The 15,103-nt window shown below is 30.1% G+C and overlaps 1 protein-coding gene across 1 annotated transcript; it reads right to left on the bottom strand.

Moving 5' to 3' along the window:
- Nucleotides 1-2,176: 2,176 nt before the first annotated feature.
- LOC137918437 (uncharacterized) lies at nt 2,177-14,873 on the bottom strand. Its single transcript, XM_068761242.1, has 5 exons — nt 14,713-14,873; nt 4,681-4,810; nt 3,406-3,551; nt 2,578-2,719; nt 2,177-2,444 (listed from the first exon to the last, which is right to left on the bottom strand). The coding sequence occupies exons 1-5, from the start codon at nt 14,762-14,764 to the stop codon at nt 2,222-2,224; spliced, it is 693 nt and encodes a 230-aa protein (XP_068617343.1). The 5' UTR covers nt 14,765-14,873; the 3' UTR covers nt 2,177-2,221.
- Between the last annotated feature and the right edge of the window lie 230 nt (nt 14,874-15,103).

Here is a 15,103-nt window from a genome sequence, read left to right as displayed (position 1 = left end):
GATTCTAACACCGGTGACATTTCTTATATAAAGACAGAATTTGCATTATCGTCCATTGTAATTCTAAGTAAGGACTAATTAGCTGGCATTTATGGTATTGGTCTATGCTAACAAGGTCTTAAATATAGTGTATAGGCACCTAAAACAGGGTAGTAACATCTCCGTTTTAAATAATTTTTCTCTTGACATATGGTCGAATTTTTGTCAAGGATTTACCATATAGTAAATGTTAGGTTTTATTGTTGTTGTTTTGTATGGAAAGTGGCTTCTGAGGAAATAAATTCGTTCAAAGATATTTATCATAAAAAATTTATTTAGACTTAAAAATTTAGCTTCTAAATTTTCTCGCCGGGTATTGATTTTTTTAAAAATAAAACAACAAAAATTGAGAAATTGAACTATTTGGAAATTACAATTGTGATTATCGATAAACGTGTTTGCTTTAAAATATATTACTATTATGGTTTATCTATTACATAATCAGTTGCAAAATAATAATCAGATTGTTTTTGAAAAATATTTTGAAGTCAGAGGAAACACAACATCGAGGATCAGCGTTGGGTACAAATTCTAATAGAAACATTAATTAATTTAAGTTTTCCAATAAAGACCCAGGGTGACACTTTTCTATTTGCATCTTGTTCTACTAAGAGTTAAACTTCCGCTTATTACTTAAATATTGGTTGATTGCTAAGTGTAATCATTTTTGACGCATAAATTTTTAAATTTAAAACCGGAAAAATGAAAAGAATCGAAAACAAGTGAATTAATATTGTTAGAGATTGGAATAATTTAAAGGAACGCAAAATATCTCAAAAACTCTATATTAAAATAGGAGGGCTTTCCTACTAAGTTTATTGATACAGTTGTCAATTTGTTTATTTCCGTGGGTTAGGATGCTATCGCAAAAGCTATCGCCCAGGGCTCACGAGTTAATAAATGAAATCATTTACAATAAAGTTCTAAAGTAATAAAACTGATCCTAAAACTGTTAAACACTAAACATTTTACAGTAACATTAGACAGTTCTGTAAAGAAATTTAGTATAATAACAGATTTTGTTTTGATTTTCTTTTTTTGTTTGTTTTGCTACGAAATAGCTTAAATAGCACATGCCTCTAGATCGAAGTATAGAAACTAATGGTTAGGATAATAAAGTTATTATTATGTTTCGCATTTAATAGTTGAAATTTTGTACTGATATTTTTGATGAACACGGCTATCAGAGTTGAATAAATATGTCGTCACAAATATTTCAGTGTCTGTGAGCTCAAGTCACGGACGTGTATATTATTCTTTCTGTAGTATTTTTAACAGCTCGGACGGTTATCTCGCACGGTTTTGTACGTCATTCGACTATTTTCGTATGTATTAATCGACTCTAGCGGGTATTTAGGTTTTTGGAAAATGAGTAGGTGCATGCGTGCTGCGCAAGAGCGAACGCAAAGAGCAACCTAGTTAAGTTATAAACACACGTTCTCACATTTTGAGTCAAAATTCCATACCGGCGCTTAATGAGGACTAATTCATATTACAAAGAAAGATCAATAGTTGATCTTCACTTAACTTTCATCATTACTAATCATCCAGTAGTGTAGTATTCGGATTATACCTCAAATTACTATTTAATTTCATTATTTTCATGCTCGATACCGAACATTTAACAACAGCTTTCCTACTTTAAAATCATTCTGTTAATTTTGATATTTGTATCTCAAAAATTGTGTATATTCTTCTTTATTTTCTGTTTATGCGAGTATTGTAATGTCTTATAATGTTATCAAGGTTACGTGTGATGGAGGGTTAATGAAATTTAGTGAAGACATTACAATAACTAAAAACTTAAACTCTATCACCGATAATCAAAACAAAGTTGTGAATGAAGAAAAAGACGCAATGGAAGTAGACGAGTCCCCGACTTAATAATACAAATAACTAAAAAAATCAATGTTGCCAGGTGCTTCCTACCAACTCTACTGGAAATATAGGAATGGAAAGGGAAGAGTCCTATACCCAGCAGTAGACCTCCTACAGCTGAGATGATGGTGATTTGGTTGAAGTAAGAAATAAAAGATGTCTGTATTATACTTTCAATAGTTTATTTCTTTCCTATAATACCTTATTACATATTCATTTACATTTATATACTACTTTTCAAATAGTAATTTTTTCTCATTCACACGTTTATTAACTGTGACTATAAAACCTAATAGTATAAAGTTTATAATAGCGGTGGATAGATCATAATGCTTGAGAGGGCCGCCAGCAGTGGCGCGGTGAGGGGCGGAGGGAGACCTGGAGCAGAGCAGTAGGCGCGAGGCTGTTGACTGCAGGCCGCCACGTCCTGCGCCAGTACCCACGCCATGCGACGCAGCAGGTTAGCCGCACTGCTCGAACAAGCGCGCCCCGCGTACGACACGCACGAAACGAACTCGTCCCGGGCGCTGAAATACATTAATATTATATTTCACTTAACCTTTAGTTGGTACGCCAAATTAGATGAACCAGCGTATAGTCACGCGGAGCCAATGGATGTGAGATTAATATGTTAATGAAAAATAATAAATAATACTGTACCAACAAAGCTCGTAGTTCCTGTTAAAGTAAGCCAGTTGCTGCGAACGCTCCGTGATGTCCCGAACAGCAAGCTGCAACTCGTCCACGCACCGCGACCAGTCAGGCGACACAAGCGACCAGCATATCGGCTCTTTCAGGAACTCTTAATAAGGATAATGAATAATTATACATTATACATTGATATCTTATTGTTTTTTTTATTGTATGAAAAGCATCCAGTTACTATAAAGTCGTAGCCGCTTAATTTTTTTAAGATACTTTCTCAGTATTGTATAACGCTGCATAGCAGTCTAAAGTATTATTATAACCTAATTTACTCTACGAAACAGATTGTACTTAGTCTTTCGGTAAGCAACAATTGTAATTCTGATGTTGTGTAAATAAACATTATTATTACATATTTATTTACACCATCATCACACCTGGAAAAGACTTTATATACCAAAAAAAAATCACGTTTAACATTAACAAAAAATTGTATAGCTCTTGTAAAATTTAACGATAACCAAGAATTATCTATTATTTTTATCTATGTACTCATAGAGATATCTTTGGAATTATAAGGCCTAAAGACTTGAAATCTGGTAAAAATATTCTCTTTGTTGAGTAGACATGAGCTAAGAACGGCATCAGCTTAGAGCTACAGGATTTTACTAAATTCCATCCGTAAAAGGGAATGGGCAAGCGTTCATTAAGTTCGCTAAGCTGGAGGGGAAAAGTTTCTTACATAAATCATTATACGGAAAAAGTTCGATTATTCAGTATATGATATCTAATAGATAAGTTATTCGATATGTTATATCTAATATGATACGGTTCACATCTGACCTCTCCTTAAAGCAGTTTCATTTGTGCAAAGATACCGCATAAGGACCCGGGCACCGCCAATCTGTTGTTGAACCAGTTTCTGTCCGTCAGTTGGTAAGCATCGCTTGATCCACACATCCATACACGCCATACCCGTCTGGTAAGCTCTAAACAAAAGTTTTACATATATTAAGAATAAACTTTACTAGGGTTCGATATAAAGTTTCGAAAACAAACATGTGAAAACTAACAAATATCACTAAAATCTGACGCATACGTGACCGTCCTTGAAATAGATACATCGTAATGGATATTGCGATTAGAAACACGTGGCGCAAGTTATGCCTGACCAGACGAAGAGACGGTCTGCGTGATACGATAAGCGTTCATTGTATGTTGAATTTAGGGATGAATGGTTTATGTCTATCGGTGAAATGATATGTACACGTGGTTACATACATTTAGTATATAATATGTGGATTATAGTTTTTTTATACAAATTATTTATTGCATTGAATCAGAACTTGATGAGATATTGAATAAAATAAAACGAAAATGTTACAAAGGCAAGGCTGCAAATACCCGAATTAGTATGATATACTATTTTAAAATACTGAAAAAAAAATTGAACCTGCGGAGGCCTTTTGGGTGAGCTAAAATCAATAATTGTAAGAAACTTTAGACATCTTCAGTGATCTGCCATCTTAAATGCTATAATTGACATTAAAATTTAAGTATATTTGTAAAGATGCTCGATGTTAAAACCATATTAATAGATTACTAAAGAAAATTAAACGCTGCATTAAAATTAAGTAAACTACCTCTTTGTGTGAAAGCAGTCGAGATAAACTTAGGAAAGTGTAATAAATCTGTTTCAATATATTTCTTGGTAATACATAGTAAAATGTGATTTGAAAGCGTTACTTAAATTTCTTCTAAATTTTATTGGACTAATTGAAAAAAAAAAAATACTCTCCACTATACTCGCATTTATCCATTCTTATGTGAACTTAAGTTGTCGATATAGCTTTCAAAATTTGCAAACCGAAGTAGTGGTCATATCTATTTTGTAGGTGTCAGTAGATTCGGGAGGAAAATCTTAAAGCCGCATTAGGGACGAAGGTTGCGGCGCGACCTCTTTCCAGATGGACCAACGCACAGCGACCGGAAGCGGTCGAATAAGGAGGACAGGGTTTCACAATGGGATGAACGTAAACTGGTGAAGATAATAGAAATGATGCATTCATTCATGTCTATAGACGATAGATTGTTTAATATTAACGAAAAATTACTTACAAACAGTGTGCGTCCAGTTCTTTTTTGTTTCTTGGCAGACCCACGGGTGTACGAGGTATCAATTCTACACATAGCTTCAGCTCCGCTGGATCACAACTGTCTGTTTCACCTAACTGTGAACCATCACCACCTGCGATGAATAATTTAGATTAATATAATGTTATATGATAGTGGTCACAACTCTGAGTTCTTATTTATTCTTTGTGAAAATATGAATTGCTAGTTTTTAAGTTCTTAGAAGCAACAATTCATTGCGAAATTTTAACAAGTATATACACGACAATTACATTATAACCGTTACCTCAAGTTCAATAGGTTATTGGAACAAAGTCGCAATTGCCAAAATACAAGTATACGTAATAAAATATTTATTGAAATCCTTGATTAATCCTTAACTACGCAGTGTATCAAAAAAATAAAGGGTAATATACTTTCAGAATGATATAAACGATTACAAGCATTATAATATTTATTTAATACAAAAAAAAACTAAATACAATATTGTCGTTTCCCTAGAGAATGCAAAAGTTTAGATTCTTAATTTTTTTTAAAAAAGTTTGAAGATAGACTAGATAGATGCGTAGTTTATATAATATATTTCTTTGTATTAAGATTAGTAAATAAATGATACCGAATATAAATCACCTGTTATGGTGATTCACGATTCAAAGTAACAATTATTAATGAGATTAGACGAAACTTTTAATTTTTTTACTTAGACAATGAAAACACCTTCAGTATCATGTTAGATTTTTTTTAAAATATTATCGTTAGTTTCCTATATCTCAATAAAAAATCCGAAAAATTATGAAATCATGATTGATAGCTTGCAAACGACTGTTGCTATGATTAGCAATAGTCGTTTGCAATATTGTACGCTGTGCCCATGGATAGTATAGTGAATACAGTTATAGCGAAACATTTTATAATTTTAAAAAGGTTGAAAAAATAACATTTAGACATTTGTAAAAGGTTGAATAAATAAGTTTTAGATATTCTACGGAGTATGATTGTTTCAGTAAAAGTCAGTTTCTAGAATTATAATTCAAAAACCGGTCCCTCAATTACAATTGTTAGCAAGAAAATTAAAGCTCAATAGAAAATTTCTTATCTATTCTTCTACGCTATAAATTTTATAATATAATAAAAAGACATTCCTTTATTAGTGGTAAGGAATTTTAAAGTTGACCCAAAGTTTTTTATACAGCCTGTTCTCTTATAACCAGTCTAGTTTCAAAACATTTAATATTGTTCGTTATAGGTTATTGATTCATAATTGTTTGCAATTATTCTATTAAATTTGCAAACATTATGTGTCAACATTGTTAGTAAACAACTGAATCGAAATTTGCTTTTGACACGTGTCGTATTTTGGCTCTGTCATCACATAATCATTGCTGGCTTACAACCAGAAGTTGCAAATTTCATGCATGGAAGCCGTGCATTTGGAAATATTGAGCAGTGGAATTGTGTACAGTCTAAAATGTCATGTTTTATGTATTTTCCTTAAGATATTTTGCTTTAATAAATTATAACTAATGAAGTAATATTTTGAACTTAACAATTAATTAAAAAGTAGAATTTGTCATAATTTTTGAAGATCAAGATTAATTAAAATAATTACACAAAGAACAGTCACTCTATGGCCATAAGAAATAAAAATTTAAGTTCAAATATAGAACATGACTTCCTTCTGTTTTATTTTGACATTAATTATTAATGTAAATTGTCATAGCAATAATATTTTTTCGACCTGCTTTATAACCCCACAATAAAAATTCAATGCAGGTTAAGCCAAGTACCTATTTATATTTAATTTATGGTTTTCTAAAATGACCATTTACTTATGTATCTTGTAAAACTATTGTGAGTTACTGTGAACCCACTCCTTTTTGGGTGTTAAAAATTTATGAAACCCATTCCATTTACTTTTTAATGAATGTCGAGAATTAATGGATGTCGCATGATACAAAGGAATAATGAAGTTGAATACTCTGTTGTTCGTTTAGCTGAGTGCATTAACGCGTTGTCCTGGTAACAAATGCTAGTGTATCACTCTGCTGGTACAACTTTTTTATGACAACCATAATTGCACAATGGCCTCTCTGACCAATGAATGAGGCGATCATTTTTTTTTTCCTGCGCTTCTTTCTTTTTTAACTTTTGCAGCAATTCTTCTTAAGACTTAAACGGAGATTGTCTCTTTGGTTTTGGCCTTATAACAATAGATTAAATAAAGCATTTGAGGATCGTCTAATTACAAATATTGTAGTTATTAGTATGCTTTTTATTGATTTATTCATGTTACGGCAACAAGCAATGTGACGACGTTTTTGACTATCGGTCAAAATATGAGATACTCGTATAGCACAAAGTTTGCCAAGTTGACCATTAAAACGAAAAACCTTTTGAATATCACTCATACATACGACCAAGCTTGATTACTCCGATTACAATAATATAACGGACGATTTTAAATTATTATAACTATTTTATGTAATGAAGTTGTTTGACTAGTTGAAATAGTAATAAAAGATGGAGCTTTATCACAAAAACTTAATCAAAGCCTGACCGAGACCGCAATGAGAATCGTATAAAATCATACAATGAAAATTTACATTTAACAACTCTGTAAGGCAATGACAGTGGCCGCCAATTTTTGAAAATAAATGACAAAATGATATATTTACTTAAAAATATAAGTAAAGATTTTTGAAATTAAAGATATTTTTTCAATATTATTTTAAAGCAGACCAGTTCTAAAAGGTTAACGTAACAATTACGGTACCTGTTGAACCGCTTAGAGATCGCAGACAATAGAAAAAGACGTAGCGTTTCAATAAAGGTATAACTTCGTACTCTAAAATGAAATTCCTCAAAAAAATGTTTATCTGGAGCTTTTTGTTGCACAAAATGTGTAAACATGTCTCGACAGCAGACAATAATAAAGTGATTGATATTCATGTACTAGTTTATCAATTGTTTAAAGATCGTAATGTTATTTCTGAAACTACTTAGCTCTATTAACACATTATTATCTATGCCAAAGTACAAACTAAATGTTATCTTTTCATAAACCACTTACCATATGTTTTAGTTAATAAATATGAATCGAGCAACGTCATTTGTATTCAATTATTTAAAAAAAAACACCTTTAACTTGTTACTGACTTCATGTATAAAATATGGTGGTTGTGCAGCGTCTGTTTTTAGTGATGATTTTATATACCATTTCATGTATTTGATTTTAAAGCTAAATTTAATGTTGTCTTAAACAGAAATGGCAGTGGGTAGGATATATAGCAAGATATATAAATAAAATATGGACATTGACGACGACTGTATGAAAAGGACCAAAAGTAATAAAGAAAATAAAAACATTAGCAGGAAATGAAAGGAGAAGGAAAGCTATGGATAGAGAAGCCTGGAAAAAGCTGAAGGAGGCCTTCATCGAGGGCTTCCGATCAATGGCACTGAACAAGATAAATAATATAAATAAATTACAAAGAAATTATTTACCTACAAACTTTTATTTAAAAAGTATAAAGTTTACATTAAGTCATGTATTTATAAAAAATATTATAAGGCATATAACAATAATTATTGATTGGAAATATACGCACTTTATTATTTATTTGATATGAATTATCTAAATAATAATTTAGTTATTAATATTTATTTATATTAAATTTTAAACAGATAAATAACAAATTATTTTTGCCGTTTCGTCTTTGTTTACGTAACTGGTGTTTACCTCCTTAACGAGTGTAATAGACTTTCACATAAAACGTCTATGCCTTAAAAAGACACTTGTTTCCAGTTTATTTATTTTTTCATAAGAAACACATGCTATCATGATAATCGGTGGTTCTTGCATGAAAATGGCAATTCAATATTAACAACGATTTCCTCTTCTTACTGAGTTATAGAAAATTAAGTGTAATAACTTTGATTTTATCTAGTATTAAATTTATCAATTCTCTATCTTTCTCTTACATGAGGATTATATGAAAAGATTAGAAAAGAAGAAAGAAGGCTATTTCTCTTCGGGGTTGGTCTGCATATCTGATCACATGCTCTAGAGTCCGTGCCTTGATGACTTGTACAATCTAACGTTCAGAGATTCATCGATTCATTTAAATACACAACTAAAGTAAAGAGGGGATATTTATAAGGCTTTAAGCAGTGATGCCTAATTCCAGGTGTTTACAATGTATTTCTACAATGCCGTGTGGGATGTTCCGTTTCCGTTTATTCTCTTCTTACTTTTACACCTCTAAAGCGAAAATATATAATAGCATATTATTTGTGCGCCATAATTAAAAATCTTATACGAGAAATAGTGAGTCACGTGATAAATAAAATAAATAAAAATAAACTCATAATGCCTTAACCTCGTCTTCAAAAAGTTTACAAGTCCTTCATGGTTCTGAGTGTACGCATATATAATAAAGTTGCACTAGATATCTTAGAGTTTTCATTTCTTAGTTTTAAATGTAAGATTAGAAGTATATTATTAAATAAATCTTATCATAGTATTCAAGAGTTTGTAATTGATCGAAATGTGTGGACCTCGGTTAGTTGACACATTTACATGATTGATATTATAAAATACACATGAAATTTTTTTAAATTTAATTTTAATAAACTACATTTGAGTTTTTGGCCAGCTCTTTTCAATAGATTTCCGAGCAGGTAGTAACTGACCTCTTAAAAGGTTAAAATAATCGGTGATCATAAACCGCATATAAATGCCTACCCAAATTAAATTATTTTTAATTTAAATTGGTATTTGAAAAATTAAACATTATAAATTAGTAATTTTTTTATTGATCTGTCTAGTTAAGTCTAAGTGTCTTTGATTTTATGGCTTTCATATTTTTAGTCTAAATGAACAACTATAATAACTTTTGTTTAATTGCGATCTACATTTTTCAAGAATAACAATTTTTATCCTTCAGAAATGACTTTTGTTAAATAGTTTACTGATATAATACTAGTAACTAAATAGTGGAATTTTATAACTAACGCCAGATTACCGAGCAAGCCTCAGGATCTAAACTGTCCTATTATTAATTTAATGTAAATATGTAAAGTAATGGTAAAACGAATAAATGCGGTGTGATCACTTATTGTCTGTCCTTTCAAATACAATGCCATTTTCTAATTTAAATATTTTACATGATGAACACTGAATATGGAGCGGCAGTAAATTTAATATACCAGTCTACGTACGAACTTTCTCTCAATTTGCAAAATGTCTAAATTAAATTACAACAGTTTATGTTTTTGACATTGTAACTGATGATATTAAAGTATTTTAAATAAGAACTTTATTTTATTTATAATCTGTGTATAAAAACTTGTTACTATATTCACATAGAGTTGATGTTATTTATGTAGTTAGCGATTGGGAGCACTCGTCCGTAATTATGTGTAATGAAGAAAAAATCAATATATATTAGCATAGCCATTATTACTTACATTATTTATATGTATGTTTGTTCTTCATTGGATAGAGTATATTGTATAATAAGTAGGAGTAAGAAATCTGACGGATTGAAATACGCTGCTTCTTAAAAATTCTTTTGGTATAAACGATTTTACCCCACACGTTATCGAAAACTTTTCTTATAAATTTGAAGAATTTTTGTTATTGTAAATGTTGATTTTTTTAATGTGATTAGTGAAGGTTAGATATGTATTTCTTTTCGATTCTACTTCTATTATGATATTTTATTAATTTTTTTATAAACAAAATTTCGTAATCTGGAATACTATCATCATCAGTTCAACTTCTCAGATGGACATAGGCGTCTCCTTTAGATTTCCAATAACTACGTTAGGAAACAGGTTGTTTAGAGTAATCAGAATATAGACGATATTTATTTATAACATACGATAACCGTTTTGCTTAACACTATGTAAACTTTTTAGTAAAGAATAAGAAGAGGCAGGTGTTTTCCCATTCAAATAAGAAATAAGCATCTTCAGACGTGATCAGACTACTAAACGGCTAGTGTCATTTTACCAGTATAGCTAACATTGCTTAGCCTAATAATAAAGAAGCTACATGTTTTTCAAAGCCAAAACATATAACTAGATAAAATAATTAATCTGTAATAAGAACAATTTAATATTATTCAATTTATAAACGAGGCTAAAACGCAAAATTAACACATTGAAAAGTTTGTAGGTATATAAATCATTCAGTTAATATGAACTAAACTGTAAAACATTTCGTAGTAATTTGCCAGTTAAGAATAAATCCGTTACAGTAGAATTGTGTTTTATTGTTAGCTCTTTATTATTCCAATTGTGTTGATATAAGACTTACCCAATGTGGAAATAATACATTGAGAGTCCATTATTAATTTCTAATATTACTGTAAAATTCATACTTTATATTTTCGTAATTTTCTGCAAAATGTTTTTTTCTTCTATTAAATAAATATTGTTTCATTTCTTATTTATAATGCTGAGGTAAATAAAACGTTTTTCCTTAACCATTTGCGATATTTTAATTTACAAAATTTTCTCGAAGAACTCACCTGTTTATTTCTGCATAATTATGACACTCACTGTAATTTACTATTAACTTATGTTTACAAAACAGGCTGCTATCAATTATAATAAATGTTTAAATGATAAATAATATTATATTATAATAATTACATATTAAAATTTTTATTAAAAAGGCTTTAATTATTATTGAGTGGCGTATTTGAAGGTTAACTTTATTCCTACATGAGAGTATATTACGAAGAGGTATATATTGTGTGTTTAAAGAAGATAATATAATTTGGTAAATACGAGTATTAGACATTCCTTAAGAAATAATCAATAAAACAAATCAACTCTGATGCTAACGATATTAAGACTTCTTATATTCTCGCACATAATATTTTCTGTAGACAGTCGAAAACACTGCCGGAGGGAATCGAATTATAAGCAAAACAGTGTAAGCGGAATCAGGTAGCTCATATCTTTTTTTGGTTTACGTATCTCATTACATTTTTAAATTAATTCGAAAAGTTTTTTTTAAAGAGTTTACGTGTTTGTTGAAATGTATTTTTAGGGTGTGTAAGGCAATAACATGATTTTTAAAATTCCTTGCTTGAAAATTACTTACATTTTAAAAAATGTATATTTACTTTTTAATAATATCTGTTTGGTTTTATTTATACCGTTCGTATAACATTTATAATACAAAAGCAAGTTTCCCATATCGAGTAAAGTCAAATGTTATTATGTATACCCTTACTATGTATTGCAAAGCACTATATATGCGTCTCACCATGAGAAGTATAATTATACGTGACAAATTTTAGTAAACGTGATCTGTATATTTAGTAACTCACGATAAAGAATGTATCAAAGTATAAAAAAAATTATATAAGAACTTTAGATGAATTTTTAAACATTGTACGTACCTAATAAAAATAAGGTAATAGTTTTTAAAAAATGTTAAGTGATAGAAATAAGCTTTTACTATGATTTCATAACTAGCTAATTGGCTTTGTGGTACTTATATGGATGATGCGCTTTTAGAGAGAAGATATCTCAAGATAAAACAATAGTTAATTTGTGTATAATCTTGTCTACGAGTATTAAAATAATGAAAAAAAATATTCGAAAAACAGCGATGTACAGAAGAAGGCTAACACTAGAAATTACGTTTGTCACATCTTTCTCTGGGCTATATAAAATTAATTACTTTTTTGTTACAACTACATACTACCATTCAAGCAAGATATTCCAATGTAATCTATATTATTAGTTATTTAATAAATTGAAAAATGTAAAAAATAGCGCAAATTTACAAAGCTAATTTTAGATTACTATTATAGCTAGCGTAATTGAATTCTAGTTTCTGTTAATTTGGGTTTTCCTGGAAATATTCTCATGACGTTCACAAGTGATCACAATAAATGACTCTTTATGGATGATAATATAATATCAATTAATGAATAATATTAAATAATGTACGTTTACAAAGAACTCAATAAAAGGCATTGCCGCTTGGTTATAAACATATTCATTATATTTAGAAGAGGTGTTCAATAAAACGTCATTTTGAAAGGGTACATGAAAAATGATAAAATAAAAGTAAATGTGTTATATTTTAATTTTTATTGAAACTTAGGTTGAAATTTACAATTTGAACTATGATTTCCCAGGCGTAATTTTCTTTTTGTTTTGTTCTTTATAATCATTATATAATATACCCGTTAAATAAATTTGAACGAATAGTCAGAAAAAGAAAAAGTTGTTGAAAAGTCAAATAATAATTATTTTCGTGTGCATTTTCGAATTAGACTTTGATTATTGAAACAAGATACGTTTTTTGTAAATTTTCTCTTTGCTTCGGTTTGTTCGTCAAGTATTAAATAACAAATAATAAAGTTACATTAATAAGGTAGGCTCGAGTATCATTGTGGTATTGTTTTTAATTTAAATATTTTTGTATATATAGCTGACGATTGTGATAGCATATATATAATATTAAATATGGAGTAAACTTTTTTTTAATCTTGATTATGCTACGCCACCTATTCATCTTCTTTACAATTAAAAAACTTCGGTGCTGGAGATAACGTAGAATGGGCTCATTGGTGCGGATTGCAGTCCACGGAATCATTTTAAATAAAATTAAGAATTTTCCGGGTCTATACGAACTTAAACACGTTTCTGACCCGTAACTCAATATTGAAAAGACACTGTGGTGTAAAAGGTTGAACTTCATCATGAATTCATCATAACGTGAGATAAACCATTTCCTATCGTCATTTTATATAACCAGACAAATGAGCCAACTTGAATTTTTTTACACGAAGCGATTTCATAATTTGAAATTAAACAAAAACTAACCAATAATTTCTATTACATGCTACATTACACAGGTTTATTATTAATAATAATTGTATTGATATATATGAATATAACAAAGTGAGAAAAAATGTTTCAAACGAATTCCTTATGCATCGGTATCGACAATTCGTAGATTCTTTTGGAGGTTATTCGCAGAAGTAAACTGTACAATGTCCGGATTCCTTCGATATAATCATTGCCTTTCGGTACTTCCAGCTAAGGATATTGAAATGCTTAGTCACTTCTGACCACCTTCTTGCATCATAATAACCCGAGAGCTAATCGAAGAAGGCTCATATTTTTACATACAAACCGCAGATTTTTAAAAAACAAGAGACTATTCAACACTATCTTAGCATAAGGCTATATGCCTTATGTTCACCATGTTTGGACTAAATATTAAATAAAAGGTATTAGGATTTTTACAAACATAAGTACAAATCGCGTAATGGTGTGAAGTTAAAAAAATTAAAGCATTTTATAATTTTTGGAAATTTATTATTGTCATCATTGTTTCAGACGTCAGTATGGTCAGTTGAAAGCGACCTGTATCCAGCGTCTTCTGCCGACTTTAACCTTATGGGCAGACGTTTTGTATTCAGATTGCCAATACGTGCTTGCCACTCGAGAATCTAGAGGCCTAAGCGGCCATCAGTTTCTCGGCCCCACGTACGTAAACGTAGACCGTTAGTTACTTTCTTTGGACTATAGATTTCTTCGTTCCTGATTCGATCTCGTAAAGAAATCCCGAGCATACCTTTACTCGTAGCTCATTGAGCTACTGGAAGGTTGCCAATGAGGCCTCTAGTAGAGAAAGAGGAGATAAAGTACACTGGTATCGGTCATTGTGACGATATTCGAGGGAAGCCTATGCTTATGCATTACAGTAGGCGTCTATGGGCTGACGTGATGATGATGATGGCACTAGAAAGAAATATGAAGACAAGCATATCACGGAGCAAAATCTTAATAGATTGCTATTCAAAGATACATATTAAATACGAATGAAAAAAATATGAAATTTGATTGTTATGATTTTATTTAATGTTTTTGATTAGTTTTGTCTATTCATTATACTTAAATAATCACAATATAAAGATTTTTCGAACTAGGCTATTATTATCTACATCTTGGTATAAAAATAAAATTAAAAAGACTTACTCGTTATCAATAGCAAAGCCAAAAGGAGAGCAAACATGTTTCCGTAAATCATTTTATTTTTATTTGTTTCGCGAATACTTTTAATTTTATTCACAGCACAAAAATATAAAAATTATTTTTAAAAACTTTCATAGGCAACTCGCACTTTCAGAGTACGAAAATTTCCCGCAGGCGTACGTATCGTAAGAGGTCCCGAGGCGAACTGAATGACCAAAGTGAGAGAATGGGAGTTAGATTTGATTGAAGCGTTAACTGAGATTAATATTTCATATTAATTCATAACTTTTGAGTTTTCGCTTTCTTTACAGATTTAGTAAACAAATTATGACTGCGTAATCCTATACGAAAATGTAACTTGGAACAAAATATAATAATCTAATAATATGTGAAA

This window comes from Battus philenor, unplaced genomic scaffold (genome assembly GCF_028537555.1).
Source record: "Battus philenor isolate CCGP_79_NKW_IND1 unplaced genomic scaffold, ilBatPhil1.0.hap1 SCAF_14, whole genome shotgun sequence".
Classification (NCBI taxonomy): Eukaryota; Metazoa; Arthropoda; class Insecta; order Lepidoptera; family Papilionidae; genus Battus; species Battus philenor.
The sequence above is the reverse complement of the archived record's forward strand: the minus strand, read 5'-3'. Positions and strand labels throughout refer to the sequence as shown.

What these genes read in the sequence shown, in the direction of transcription:
- LOC137918437 (XM_068761242.1), bottom strand. Translation starts at nt 14,764, where the DNA reads ATGATTTACGGAAACATGTTTGCTCTCCTTTTGGCTTTGCTATTGATA. An exon ending in GGCTTTGCTATTGATAACGA is followed by an intron (nt 4,811 to 14,712) that starts GTAAGTCTTTTT and finishes TATTCATCGCAG; the next exon opens with GTGGTGATGGTTCACAGTTA. An exon ending in GAACTGGACGCACACTGTTT is followed by an intron (nt 3,552 to 4,680) that starts GTAAGTAATTTT and finishes ACTTTTGTTTAG; the next exon opens with AGCTTACCAGACGGGTATGG.